This window comes from Calliopsis andreniformis, unplaced genomic scaffold (assembly GCF_051401765.1).
Source record: "Calliopsis andreniformis isolate RMS-2024a unplaced genomic scaffold, iyCalAndr_principal scaffold0022, whole genome shotgun sequence".
In the NCBI taxonomy this organism is placed as follows: Eukaryota; Metazoa; Arthropoda; class Insecta; order Hymenoptera; family Andrenidae; genus Calliopsis; species Calliopsis andreniformis.
This window is the reverse complement of record NW_027480432.1, coordinates 10,173,620-10,187,910: the sequence shown is the minus strand read 5'-3', so window position 1 is coordinate 10,187,910 and position 14,291 is coordinate 10,173,620. Positions and strand designations below refer to the sequence as shown.

At 36.9% G+C, this 14,291-nt stretch overlaps 1 protein-coding gene across 2 annotated transcripts in view; it reads right to left on the bottom strand.

Annotated features, from left to right (window-relative positions):
- Positions 1-1,544: 1,544 nt before the first annotated feature.
- LOC143186634 (RNA-binding protein 24) overlaps positions 1,545-14,291 on the bottom strand; it is a 43,432-nt gene continuing 30,685 nt past the window's right edge. Inside the window, exons 5-6 of one of the 2 annotated variants that reach the window (XM_076390334.1) lie at positions 7,663-8,027; positions 1,545-5,468 (exon numbers count right to left, since the gene is read on the bottom strand). In XM_076390334.1, the coding sequence (XP_076246449.1) occupies positions 5,308-5,468; positions 7,663-8,027 (526 nt within the window). In that variant the 3' untranslated portion in view covers positions 1,545-5,307. The remainder of the gene's footprint in view (positions 5,469-7,662; positions 8,028-14,291) is intronic. The other variant, XM_076390336.1, reaches the window with a different exon arrangement.

The following is a 14,291-nucleotide window of genomic DNA, read 5'->3' as shown; positions in this document are numbered from 1 at the left end:
AGTTATCATTTAACAAAGGTACGTTCTACTTAAAAATACGTACATAATACATAAACTCTTTACATGAATGTAAATATACGAATAAATCAATCTAAAGAAATCACCGCAGAATTTGGAGACATATGGCACTCAAATTTAATTTCAAAGTATCTACATTTGTTGGTAACTAATTTGTGTAGAAAATAACTATTTTTATAATATTAAAGTCTATACATTCTTTCTTACAGGAAATGTTTTGTATATCTTCTGTTTTAATTTGTATTTAAAGCTTTTCTAACTAAAAAACGAATGTTTTTTTACTTTAAACGTCTTGTACTTGTCTTATTATACAAACAAAGAAACCGAATGTTTTATTTGTCTAGGCTGATAGAAGAGTGTCTTATTCTTCTTCTAATCTAGGCATAACAAAAAAGAAAATATTTTTCTAATTTTTCTATCACTAAATTTTCTGTCACTAGCAAAAATGAATACTTGGATCTACATATACACATATTTTACCAATATTTACGAGCTTTGGGTACCTCTAAATTATTCCCCATTTTTTGCCCACCCTGAACACGTTTCTCCGCACTACGTCAAACGTGTTTGGTAAAATACCCGCGACAAGCTGAAAGAGTGACAAATCTATGAAGACTCGCCAAAGGGAGCCAAATCGTCGAGTTATTTCGCCAGAAGGCACGACTGGTTATTTTTGCTCCGTCGTTGCGGGTCCGACTTAGACATCGAGGGCGGTTTCCCTTTTGCTCGTTTTTGCGGCTCGCTGCGACGCTCAGCGTCCGATTCCACAAGGCCATTAAGATTATCTTTAGCTACGAAAAACGACAAGATCGAGTTCCACCAGAGCGACGGGGTCACTCGCCTCTGTTGCAAAAGGAGAAGGAAATTTGACACAGAACTGGTGAACGTTTAACAAATGAACGACGCAGTTCGATTCCTGCACCACTGTATGCAAGTATTAGGCATAGTTAGAAAAATAACTGGGGAAAGTGATACAAGATTGAGGTTTAAAAATGTACATGTTTATAATTATAATAATCTTCCTGCAATTTAATACACTTGCCAGCAGGAAAGATACAGTTGAATGCCGGAAAAAGAAAACTGTTTTGGTTGTCCCCTGAAGTACTCATAGACTACAGACTGGACATGGTCATCATATTTGAAGGTGTGGTCTTGCAAAGACTCTTTCACTGACCCAAATACTATCTTTGAATAAAATATTCATTGACACCATCTAATTTTCATCTGTATGGATCAATAGAAGATTTGTTGCAGAGATGCAACTCCAAATGTCATGATTATGTCCAATCTAGGTTACATGAGTGGCCCAAAACCCTACCAAAAGGTTATTTTCTTCTGACACACCTTTAATGTAAATACATTAAACTTCAGAAGGACTGTATTGAATTACAACCATTATACTTTCTTCATTTTCTCGAAAAACCTCAATATAGTACCATCTTTCAAGTTATTTAATTATTTTCTAACTGTGCGTAGTACTTACACATCCCACACTTCAGAAGATTAAATGAAATTATGATACATGATTTTTGTGAAAATCGAGATTTTATTTCCGTTTCTTTTTCTGTTCAGTTTTTCAGTAATCAAAGATCGTGTTTCGTCGTCTCGCGAAGAGTTCAAGTGACGTGCGAAAGCAACAGACAACAAGAGTCGCGATCTATCGTAAGACCAAGACGTCATTCGCTTTTGACTTCTCTCAGAGACAATATACTCCAGTTACCGCTTCCATTCGTTAACCTATCGATAGAGCGTATAATATTAATAATATTTAGGATAACAGACGATATATTACAACCGTTAATCCTACGAATATAGGATATTCAAGAGGATTATAATATTCGTGACGAGATCACGTGGTTTACGGTTTCATCTTCGATTCCGTTCGTCCCTCCGGCAAGACGGAAGCTTCTCGTTTCCTAATAAATACGCTCGATTCTCTCAGTTTCGTCATTAAGTACATGAACAATAATGAATAATTAATAATGACAATAATAATATTATCAATAATTAATAGCAATAATATTAATAAGTAATAATAATAATAATAATAATAAAATAATAATAATAATAATAATAATAATAATATAATATAATATCAATAGTATTAATTTATTTTCCTATTATCTTAATCGATCGGTTATGTAATAATTAATACTTAACATTAAGCCATCCTAACAGCTCTTTCACTAACTTTTTACAAGACTTTTGGTTTTTTCTCCGTTTCATGCATATTAAAGCCTACTTAAAATTCTAACGAATCGAGTGAACCTCGTTTAAGGTCTCGAAGGGTTTAGGACTAGACAGTCTCATTCTTCATAGCCCGATCCTCCGTTTCCTTTCTCGCTAGCTAAGCTTAGTCTCCTTAGTTCCCGTCTCGTTCTTCTGTTTCCATACCTATACATACGTTAGCGAATAGCTTCGTGCTAACGAATCACTGACTAGTTTCTAACCATTAAGACTATTCGGTTGTGCTAATTAAGGCACCGGATCACTTGTAAGAATGGACGAACGTACATTGGTGTCGAAAACGTGACATCAGATAAGTGAGGTCGCTTCTGGAACACGTGTCTTAAGAACGCATGACAACTATTACCAATTTTTATCCAGAAATACAGGATTGTATCGATACAAGTTTGATGGACATTGGAATTCCCTTGGAACAATTCTTTCAATTTAATTTACCATCGATTCGAAAAGGCAAATTCAAGCTGTGATGGCGTAAACTTATCTTAGAAATGGGTTTTTTATGTGCCTTATAGATGTAACTGATTGCAATTGATGTTCTTGTATCGAGACAATACTGTATATTGAAATTGTTTTGAAATTGGAGACTTCAGAGAATAAAGACGTCATATTAGTAATATTAAGTTTCTAGCAAACTTAATACTCAAGAAAAGCATCTTCAGTGTATGACTGGATAAAATGAAAAAATATCGCATACTGCTTTCATTCACTACGAAATCTCAATTTACATAAACGTTCACTTCTGAAACCTTTAATTTTCTTTAAACATACATTAAATGTTTTGGAATTTGTGTCATGTTGCTCAATGAATATTATTCAGAATGATTTTTTAAAGTTTGCGTAAATATAAGCGTTAGCCATGCATTCTTAATAAATTTCCTTTGCGAGTTAAAAGGCAATGATATTTTCCTGAAGTTGTTCAGACGTCAGAGCTTCTACATTATCTGACACTAAATTATTTAGTTCGATGATTGTCATTATTTGATAAGTAACAAGACCAATTCGTTCGCCCCTTGGTCCTCATTGGATTCGTACCGCAAAACACTGATAGATTCGTTTCAATAGATTTCATAAGTTACGTAAAAAGGCATCTTCTTCAAAACACCTGTTGATTTCGCTGTTATGCTATTTAAGGCAACATTGGTTTAGAGACAACGTGACCCCCATTACTTACAAATGGTTTTCTTGCTTAAGAGCATTTACAACATTCTTCTATCGCTTAGAAAGTCTTTTCTAACTGACTGTAAGTGAGATACTCCTAAATGAGAAATTCAATCCACGAAGCTAACAATGCCCTGTCGAAATAAATGTATGTTCTATCTTCCTCACTATGTGTATTCCTTAAGTTTCTCCCGGTATACAAAGTGTTCAAAAAATTAAACATCTCTACTGTTTTAGATTTAAAAAGGAGATATTTTCATAAATAATTCATTGTTTAACACAACAAATATTAATCGTTATTGAAAAGAGAATTTTAACTTCTTAACGCCTTTTGTAACATATACCTATGTTACATAGCAAATAAAAATCTTGATAACATTTGTGAAGACATGTATGAATTTATCATAATACTGTGCATTTTCTAAGAATATCTATTCCAGTTAATATGTGTAAACTATAACTTTTTAAATAATTACTCAATTCCTCTTCTTTGAGAAGACTAACATTATTTTTTTTTATAACAATTTGTTACAAATTGTGTCAAATTTATATTTTTTGTATTAAGAATTCATAATTCAGGTGTTAAGAGGTTAACGTTCATGAAATAAGAATGAATAGAGTAGCAATTACATTTGTTTAAACTTACACAGAAATAATTTGGCCACAAGGACACTTCATCGATTTGAGAACACTTTGCACGTAGAACCCGCTGTTGTCTGTTCATTCCTAAATATAGATTTCCTTCCTTCGTAAATCATAAGTTATACGAAAGCTCCGTGGCTATTTCTTTAACGATTTTCTAGTTCGCCGGGAGTAGAGAGAATATTTCTCTACGAACAAAATAGAAAAAGAATCGATCCCGACGAAATCTTTGAATCTAAATAGTCTACACGCATCCAGATCCATGAAGTCTTTACACACTTCGACCAGTATTCAGAAAAGATATTAAGATTAATCAAATTTTACGTCCAAAAAACCTATTTTCTGAAAAAAAATGGAAGTAACATTACAGTGGCAAGAATCACCTACGAATACCAAAAATTAGAAAACGTTAGCGCAGACAGAAAGTCACAAATTTTCTCTGTAAAACCACCCTATATCGATTCTGAATACGGGTCAGGATTTCAACTTATTCTTCTTCACTTTCTCTCATCCTAACACATCCTAGTTAACATTTTGCAATTTCCTTTCCCTACACTTCTTTCTCTATGCTCCGATCGACAATCAAACGATCTTCCAAAAACTACTTCACACTCCAACAGAAATGCATCGCCAATTTAACTAATAGTCTCCCAGTTGCGTCACCAACAATGCATTTCCCTTACAGCAGAAGATATTCTTCAGCCCATCATGGAATCCTTCGTGTCTAGAAAGTTTGCGAGTCCGAAAGCCTTCACCGTCCGTCGTGCACCGTTAGTTATAAATAATCATAACGCTATCGTCGATAACGTTTCGTCTCCTATCGCGAAGTACATTGGCCGGGCGCGCCAATTTTGGCCCTATAAAGGAGAACGTGGAAAGGAAGATTAAAGTGGGGAAGATGAGAGATTGAGTTAGTAAGAAACTGCGAGTCGTCGATCCTGAATGGCCGCGGCTCCGCGAGGGTTCTTCGTTTTCTGTCTTTCGCGCGGTGCACTGTTTCCAAAATTAACTCGTGACAACGTGGGACGAGGCTCCGTTTAGCTGCGAAGACGTCGGCTGACCTCTTCGCGCGGTGTGCAGTCACATCGGCTGGCGCTTGGCTTCCCGAAAAAACGAAATGCGGCAGGATCGACGCGGAGAACAGGCGAGGATTCAAGTTTAGGCGAGGAGCGAACTTTTCTTGCGAACTCAGCGCCGATGGAGACCCTTCCAACGGCTTCCTCGCGGCTGCTCGTTCGGCTTCTATTGCAATCGCGCTTCCTGAGGTGTCGTCTGGTACGGGAGACCAGGGAAGGCTGCACCCGCCGCTGTTGCAGCTGCAGCCGCGGCTGCTGGCAGCCCTGCTGCACCTGGTAGCGTCGCGTACGTATACGGTGTCACGTAACTCGCTGCCGCCGCGTTCGCTGCAAAAAGAATAAATCGGATACTAAGGCTCTGCAGTTTTCATCGGTTTCTGTGCTGGCAGTCCTTTGAAAAGGAACAAGGTACGCGTGCAAATATCGTGTGACGCATTTATTCCAAATTCTTGCAAATTGGGGACTCGATGTATATGAAGATTATGGCGTCGGATGCAAGATTCTTGTTATGAATGAATCGGTGAGTTGAGGAACAGTGCAAGTCCAAAATTAGCCATTTTTAAGTAATCTCAAAAGTAGATATATTTGAATCCCAGAGCTAAAGTGTATTAAGTCACAAGAAAAAAGTGGATGCAAGCTCTTAAGGGAGAAACTTTTTTAAGATCAAATAGAATAATTGTATTTTATTTTGTAAGTGGTCCAGGTTTGGATATTTATTTGATGAAATTTTATTTTGTAAACGTATTCATTTAACCTTACGAAGGCACACTTAATTTTCACATCTTTTATGGACATATTAGATCCAATTTGTCCGCGACTATTTCTTTCACTGTTTTAAAATTTCAAAAAATCTAAAAAAATTCTGAGATAGTTATTGAAGTCTCTATTTTAGTGCAAGATCGCTGCTTGAGTCAAACGTTTGTAGGATTAATTAGGAAAAATAAGAATTTGAAACAAGTTTACAAAAAATTAGGGTTTACTGTGGACAAAATGGACCCAGTAACCTACGGAAGATTAAGATATATTCAAAGAAATCAAAAACACCAAACGATCAGGACTTGCCTAGAGGATATCTACCCCCAAAATTTTTCATTATATGTTTTGCAATTATGCATGAATCTGAGGAAAACTAAATGTACACATATGTACCAGTCTCTTTTAAGAAAATGATATACTCTAACTCTGGGTTCCACATATTGTATGTATAAAATGCATAGTACTACAAATGTACCAAAATGTGGTTTTTGGACTTGTAATGTTCTTCAACTCACCAATTATAGATCACGTTTTTGTATCTTGAGATTAATTTATGTAGGAAAACCAAAACGGGTTACTAATTCGCCTTTAGTTTCCATTTTTATTCTGCACGCGGTTTCTTCTGCAATGCAAAATGCAACCTTCTCTTATCTGAAGGTGCAAAAGAATTTGAAATTTGTTTATAATACTGAGTGTTTCTTTTATGAGAATCGATATTGCACGATGAAAGCGTATTAACTACTCTGTCACCCGCTGTGACATTTTTCCCACCACCACCGTAGACAGCACATCAGAGCATTAACAAAATCTGCATGTTCATTGTGTTGAGTGCGAAGCCAGCGTAAGCATGCAATATTGCGTTTCACTTTTTACTGCGCCTGACAGCAGAACATTCTAGCAGAAATTAAACGTTTCTATATAAGCACTCTTCGTTCCTTCAAATCCCTAGAAACGTGTGAATAACTTAAGTGAAACGAATCAGAAAAAAAGATTGCAGAAAGTTCTCCTGCTAAATGCAAAGTTCATCATTCAAATCCTAACAAAATCTCTTGACAGACAAATTCAATATAAACACATCAACATTACAGAATATTCACTAATTTAATCTGAAGAAGCGACAGGTGAGACTAGCAGAAAGTGTCTGTGGCAAGATTCCCACTCAGAAGTAGTTGTGAGTCTAAAAAAATTCTGTTTAATCTTAAAACCGGTACCGTGTATTAGTTTGGTTACAATGAAAATATTCGCTGAGTGAAACAATCGACACGTGCAACACTTGATATTGTTAACTTCTTTCAAGCCTACTTTGTTATACAAAAATAAAATTTAGCTTTCAAGAAGCATGCATCATATTCACTATTATAATCCTACTGTTCCTACTGATTTTAGAGGGCCATGGTAGCCTTAATAGTTATTTTAAAACTTACTAACCAATTATGATAACAAAAAGAACAGAGAAAGTTATGATATCATTATCTCCCGTTTTTATAAAATAAGGAATCCAACAATATTTGAGTTTCTTTACAGCAAAGTGGGCAAAGTATAAAAACACTAATAAAAATATCAGAGACCCCTAAATTTGACTTTCTAGAACCTGTGGGAATCTTGCAGAGGTTCACCCTGCGAGCACAACTACACTACAAAGTGGAAGACGACAGAGTCCTCTCCCCCTGGCACTCTCACTCTCAGGCTCACTGCCATTCGCGCTCGTTCTCATTCTCGCGTTTCCCTCTTTATCAGTGCGTTCTGTTTTCGAATGATCTTCTACCGTTGCTACGTAGCACGGACGGCAGAAAGGGCGGCAGGAGAGCTTTCTCCAATCGTTGGTGTGCCAGCACCGCAGGGCTGCTACCGGTGTGCTGCTGATGGTGGTGTATCAGCCCGTTGCTGTCCTTGCTCTGGACACTTTTCAAACACATACCAGCCGCGGCGGCGTTGGTATAAGGGTACGCCTCGGCGAAATTGTACGACGGCCCCGGATATGTGGCTGCCGCGACGTTCTGGTACTCGTAGAACTGGGACGCTGCTGCCATCGCCGCGGCGTGGGTCAACTGCGCCGTCGGAAGCGGTACCAAACCACCTGGCGCCGCTGCCGCCAGGTAAGGCGACTGGTACACGTAACCTGGTGGCACTCTGAAACGAGAATTATCGTCGATGAGCAGACCGGCCAGTGAGCTAACGACATGGCGGCACTCAGAGACATCTAATACAGAAAATACTCCAGTAATCCTGGTGGACAGATGAGAACGACGAAAGCAGTTGCAAGCCATTCAAGATCATTTCGTTTGGTTCTCCTTCATAGATGGGGAATCAATGGTAGTTAATACAGTTGAGGCTTTCGTGGCTTGGGTTGCTACTAGTTGGGGCTTCTGGGGGGAAGAGGTGTCCTTTGGAAGCTTGCTTTCGAGTTTTGGCTAGTATTACAACTAGCTTCATTAGAGATCCTTGGATGCACTGATAGTGATGCACATGCAATACTGATAGTGCTACAGTATTAGTGCATCCACAAACACTTCGCCAGGAGTCTTTGGCTTTTAGCTCACCAAACCTTTGGTGAAGTGTTCCTGGATGCAGACACTGCTAGCTGCAATGTTAGCGAAAACTTGGACACAAATTCCCAAATTGGCTTCATCAGACGTCCTTGGACGCACTAATACTGATGCTGATGCAGTACTAATACTGATGCAATATCAGTGTGTCCAAGGATTTTTAATGAAGCCAGCTACAATACTAGCGAAACATCGGACACAAGTTCATAAACGACAGGGCTTACACCCGGAAGCTTGCAATAGTATGTGAAAAGTTAATTTTATTGGATCTCGCCGCTTAGAAGATTCTGTTGTATTTTGGTCAGAATTTCGAAGAAAGATACAAACTCTGGAATTTTGGCAAAGACAAAGTAAAAATTGAACGAAATGTTTAATCCTTAACTCTGGTTAACCTTATTTTGGTTAACAAGTACTGCATAGATATTATATTTTTAGTTAGTGAATAACGCTACAGTTAAACAAATGCAGTTGAAAGTAAACAGATTTCAAAAGTATTTTGCAAGTAGAACTGTTTAACAGTTCTTTTCTTTACATTTTAATCTAAATCTTTGAATAATTACAGAATGAACAAGTTTCTCTGCTGGAATGTTGCTCGTTTATCTCAAAACTGTCACCATTGTACGAGAACTTTAATCCCTAATCCTCAAACAAGTATCTCATATTCTTTCAGTATATGTTTGCATTTGGAAAAAGTTCAACACAAAATTGTAAAAACGCAATTAATAAATGTATCTTTCAAAGGAAAACATTTACTTTAGTTTCCACCTATATCTTTAGTCCAAGAAGTCCTAAATTTGTATCTGTTTTCAAACCTCTATCGCTTTGCGTTATCCCAAACAGTTAAATAAGAAACATAAACATTATTGTTACACTCGTTTCACATGTCTAACACTAATTTTCGTTATGTTAAATTCATAACGTATCAAACGAAACACACTACATCTCAGAAGTCACAACCAATAACATTAATCCTCAACATCGCGTTTAATTAAACAAATTCAACTAGAATTGGAAGCAACAATGTTTCTCAGCATTTATTCCACCAAGATTACCATATATGATCACACTTGCTTGTTGAAGCGTCCCATGGTCCAGCAAGTTCCCCGAAAATTCTTTCCGATTATTTCTTATCGTATCGAAGGAGGTTGATGCAACTCGATGAACGAGGGAGGCTTCAACCACACATTTCTCCCTGTACAGTTAAGGAATTAAAGGAGACTGAAAGGAATGGTGTTAAGTACAGCAAATTCTCGTTAAACGTTCATCAGGTACAGGCCAGGCAATTCCACAGTAGTCAGGTGCTGGGACAAAATGCCTTCCAGGGATGTCATAGAGCAGAAAAATGGGGGTACTGCAGCAATGTAGCCAGATATCGTGAGGTATCCCACCCTTCTACTCTATGACGTCATTGAAAATCATTTTGTACCAGCATCTGGTTACCCTGAACAATTCTCACCTTCCCTAAACTGCAGCTGATTTATTATTTATTCCTAATAGAGTTATATTTCAAAACAAAACCCTTTCATTCCAAGTAGTGAGGATAACGTTGATCACGTAACGAATAGAATTCAGCGAGCATACAACGAGAATCTACTGTAGCTGTGTAAATGTGTGAACGAATAAATATTCACTATACCGGAAGCGGTGATCCACGTGAACGCAATATCGAGATTTGTTCACTCCTCAATTAAGATAAGCGATTTATCGAAAACTCGTTCGGCGCCAACTTTTCGAAATAAATAACAAACTATAGTACGATTGCGAAAGTAGATGATCGTGTTAGCGCGACATGGTCCCGAGCTGCCATAACCGTGCCAGAAAACTGTCGGAAACGGTGAAAAGCAAACGAGTATTTATCGTAGTTCACGTTACAAGAAAATCAATAGCCAGTTTCCTTGAAATCCAATGGAGGCACGTGTCGCTAAATTAACAATCAGTTGTCTGTTGCATCAAAATATATCTCCGAGCAGCTTTCGATAATATTCGAACGATACCATTCCATGAGCGAACTGTCGAAGCAACTACTACTCGGTATAAACGAAAATAACGATTATTGTGTGTGTATGTATCTATCTCTGTGTGACTGTGTGTGATGTTCGTCTAGTGAGCATCGAGTGTGTGGAGGGAACGAGGACTAGGAAAATGGATGGAAAGCAGCGCAGTAGAAGATTGGTGACGGTGTGGTATCACTAAGGCGTGACAAAAAATGCGCAACAAATCCAAGAAAAAGAAATCCTCAACGTGTCGGCAAAACAACAGCAAACCAACGACAAACGTGTATGTAGGTAACTCCACGAATATAAAGATACTTCTCGACACACGGCACACGGCACACGATTACCTAACAACAACGTTAGTACCTAAAATTCACAGGCCTAACAAAAACAAAGAAAGGTGATACGTTCCACGGCGGTGCCTCTGTCTCTAACTCTTTTCTCTCTTTTTCTTTGCTCGATCGCGTGTACCGACACATCACCATCCCGTTTCAGGTCCCCCCAGTTACCACAGTTTTCGATTTACCGTGACGCAGTCAATCGGAAAACTCATCTCGATCGGTAACCCTACCGATTCGATATTCGGCTGCTTTTATGAGTGACTAACTATGACATAAGGAATTTCATGTGTTGGAGAACTGGTTCTACAGAGTTGAATTCTATATCAATAGCTATTTCGAATATGTATCAGAGTGTCCCAAGTACCATCTTGACCACTATCTCTAAAATTACTTAAAACATAAAAAAATAGCATACAATAACTTTTAACCGCATATGTTTAGATTACGAGTAGATCCATAGTTCCTGTTTTTAGGGATTGAAAAACTGCATCGATTAGTTCAGTGAAAACTTTCAGAGTCCCATCTAAAAAGAAAATGCAGTTGCATTTTTTGGATACCCTAATGCATACAAATGGACAAAATTATTTCCAACTCAGACATAATTCTGTACCATTTAATATTGTCTTGCGTCATTTTTAACAATACCTAACAATTTTTAAGATACAGCTTGTCCCGATTGTGTGGAATGCCTTGTATATAAGAAATGCAAAAGTAAAAGAAACGTATGAAGATCTTTTGCATTTCAAATCCTGTGTAAAATCACGGTGTTCAAGTATGGAATCCTCATTCATCTGCTTCCCCTTCTAACTATTCTATTGATTCATTGATACAAGTCAAAAAATGCGATTTTTGAGCTGTGACAATGCAGTAATTTAATTAGCACACCCTTCATTTATCATTAAAAATTTAGGTGTTACATGAACTTTAAGATCCAAGAGCTTATTCAAACTCCTCAAATATAAATAACTACTACTTGTTCCAAATAAGATGGACAAAATCATTTATTGCAAACTTATTATGGCGACCTTTAGAAACTGGCATAGTTTCCCTGATGATGCAGACGAGAGTAGGAAGCTCCAAACGATTCACCAACTATCAATTGGACGGGGCTGCTGTAGACTAGATACATTGACGATATCCTGTTTATAACGATGTGTATAACGATTCCTGAGATCAACTCATGTTTATGGTAACCAACCTTGGTTTTATTAAAGCTGTAACAGTGTATGACGAATGAATGTCGATTACTCTATCAGCGAATTCTCGTTACATGTTCATCCCTCGGGACCAATGAGAAACATATATCGCGTACATAGGAAATTCTCATCTTCTTTAAACTCAAGCCGACTGCTTGTGTCGAACAGAATCTTTTCAAGGACTCCCTCAGAGGTGTGGATAGCGATGAACATTTAACATATAAAATCTTGCGAATATATAGCAAGAATTTACTATAAATGTTTCAAGGTACAGTGGATATAACTTATAACGAGGGAATACTGCATCCTGTTTTTCTAGTTTTTCATCATATTGCAATTAATTGCATCATCGATTTCAAAATGTTTCGAATTCGGTCGAGTAGATCTTTCGATAAGGGAACAGCTCGGAAATCGTGTTTCCAAAGAATACACAAACACACGAGACAGCCCTGAACTTTTTAACGGATCGATAATAGTCAGTGTCCAGTCCACGAAAGAGATCAATATGTTGTCCTGCGGCTTCGAGTAATAGTTTGTTCGTCGGATTGGTACCCGTGCATAGATTAATAGACAGTCACGAGAAACCCTAAAGTATTTGGACATGAAATAGGACCTCGAATAATCGAACCATAATTACCGATAATCTTTGATATCACGGTTCTCCATTATTCACTATATTAACTAGAAGAGTAGAGTAGAACTTCCTCTGAGACTCAAACCCTAAGTTAATAATAGTCTACAGAAAATAAACAAATTAGGCATCAATAGGTTCTTCAGTTTTGAATCTAGTGTGTTGATTAATAGAGGTTCTACTGTTCGAGGTTTTCATCGGTTAATTTGTACTACGAAATGAAATCGTTGAATTTGACGAGAACACAAATATTTTGGTTTCTACAAAGTAGAATGCATTAACAGACACGATTATGATAACAGTATACCTATTTACTGACCCTATTCGTTATAATATTGTAACTCTATCAGTTGGGACCTTCAATACTTATGCTTGTCTTCTGAATATTAAGACTAACGACGAAAACAAATAGGACAGTAGTTCCAAGAAAGATTGAAGATAACAATGAGTCTATGATGAGAACATAGTGTACTATGTTGTACTATTACTTAAATTCGTTCTGTTGCTTCTTATGGAATGCCTTGTAAGATAGTCTAAATAACTACATCATAATTATTATTTTCTTCTACAGTAGTAGTAATTATTTACATTATAATAATTATTAATACCTTTCCTACTAACAAACAAGAAATTAATGAACACCTTTCCAAGCAAGCAATATATGTGTATACTAAAAACGATTCTAAGAACAGCAATTTAAGGAGGTCATCAAAAACATTAAACAATGTAGAAAGAAGGATTTGAAAGGAGTTGAACAAGCAAAAATGGAAAAGAAATGACCTCCAGCAGTAATCGTCAGCCTATCAATCGAAATGTGCAAACTAACAACACACGACAGATCCTAGGATTACAACACTTTGTTACTGTCACATTGAACGCGTAAAAGGACATCGCCTGCCATATTTTTTTTTTTTTTCACTTGACTGATCACCTCGAAGATTAGTTTATCGGCAATCGTCGTAAAAGTATTACACTTGGCTCGTTACCAGATGGCTACCAGATGCTTTCTCAGACACTTGCAGCCAATTTCTCGATCCTGACAATTTCCCCTAGAGAGAACTCCACACCAAGTTTACGGAAATTAATAGGATATTTAGCGTCGAGTTTGTTTCAATACTTCAATATTTCTGTCTGGTCCTAGATTTCGAACGAACTATTATAATCAAATCTTTATACATAATAATTTCACATTTATTAGATGTTTATGCTACAGTATTTATTTATACTACTCTATGCACAGAGAAACATACACGTAGTATTTTCGAGGAATCGTCCATTATCTTTCAAGATTAACTCCACTTTTGATATCAATAGTGGCAATTATAAAACCATTTGCCGATATGCGAAAGAATCAAAGTGATACCAGACATTGTTATAGCTACATTTTTACCTATTTTTTACTTCCATTTTATGTCCATCCTTGAGTTGTTGCCATGGGTAGATAGACTATTATTTTTAAATAGATAATTTTATTCCTAAATTCTTACTTTTTCTTACTGCATTATAATATCTCATTACATTATCTTATATTATATCATAGTGTACTACTTTATTATATTATTTTATATTATATTGTACTATTTCGTTGTAGTATCTTAATGCATTATTATTTGCACTTGGAAATTTATGATTTTGCCTTCATAATGTTGCCTTAGAGGTGACTGTCAAGTGCAAAGAGTTGAATTG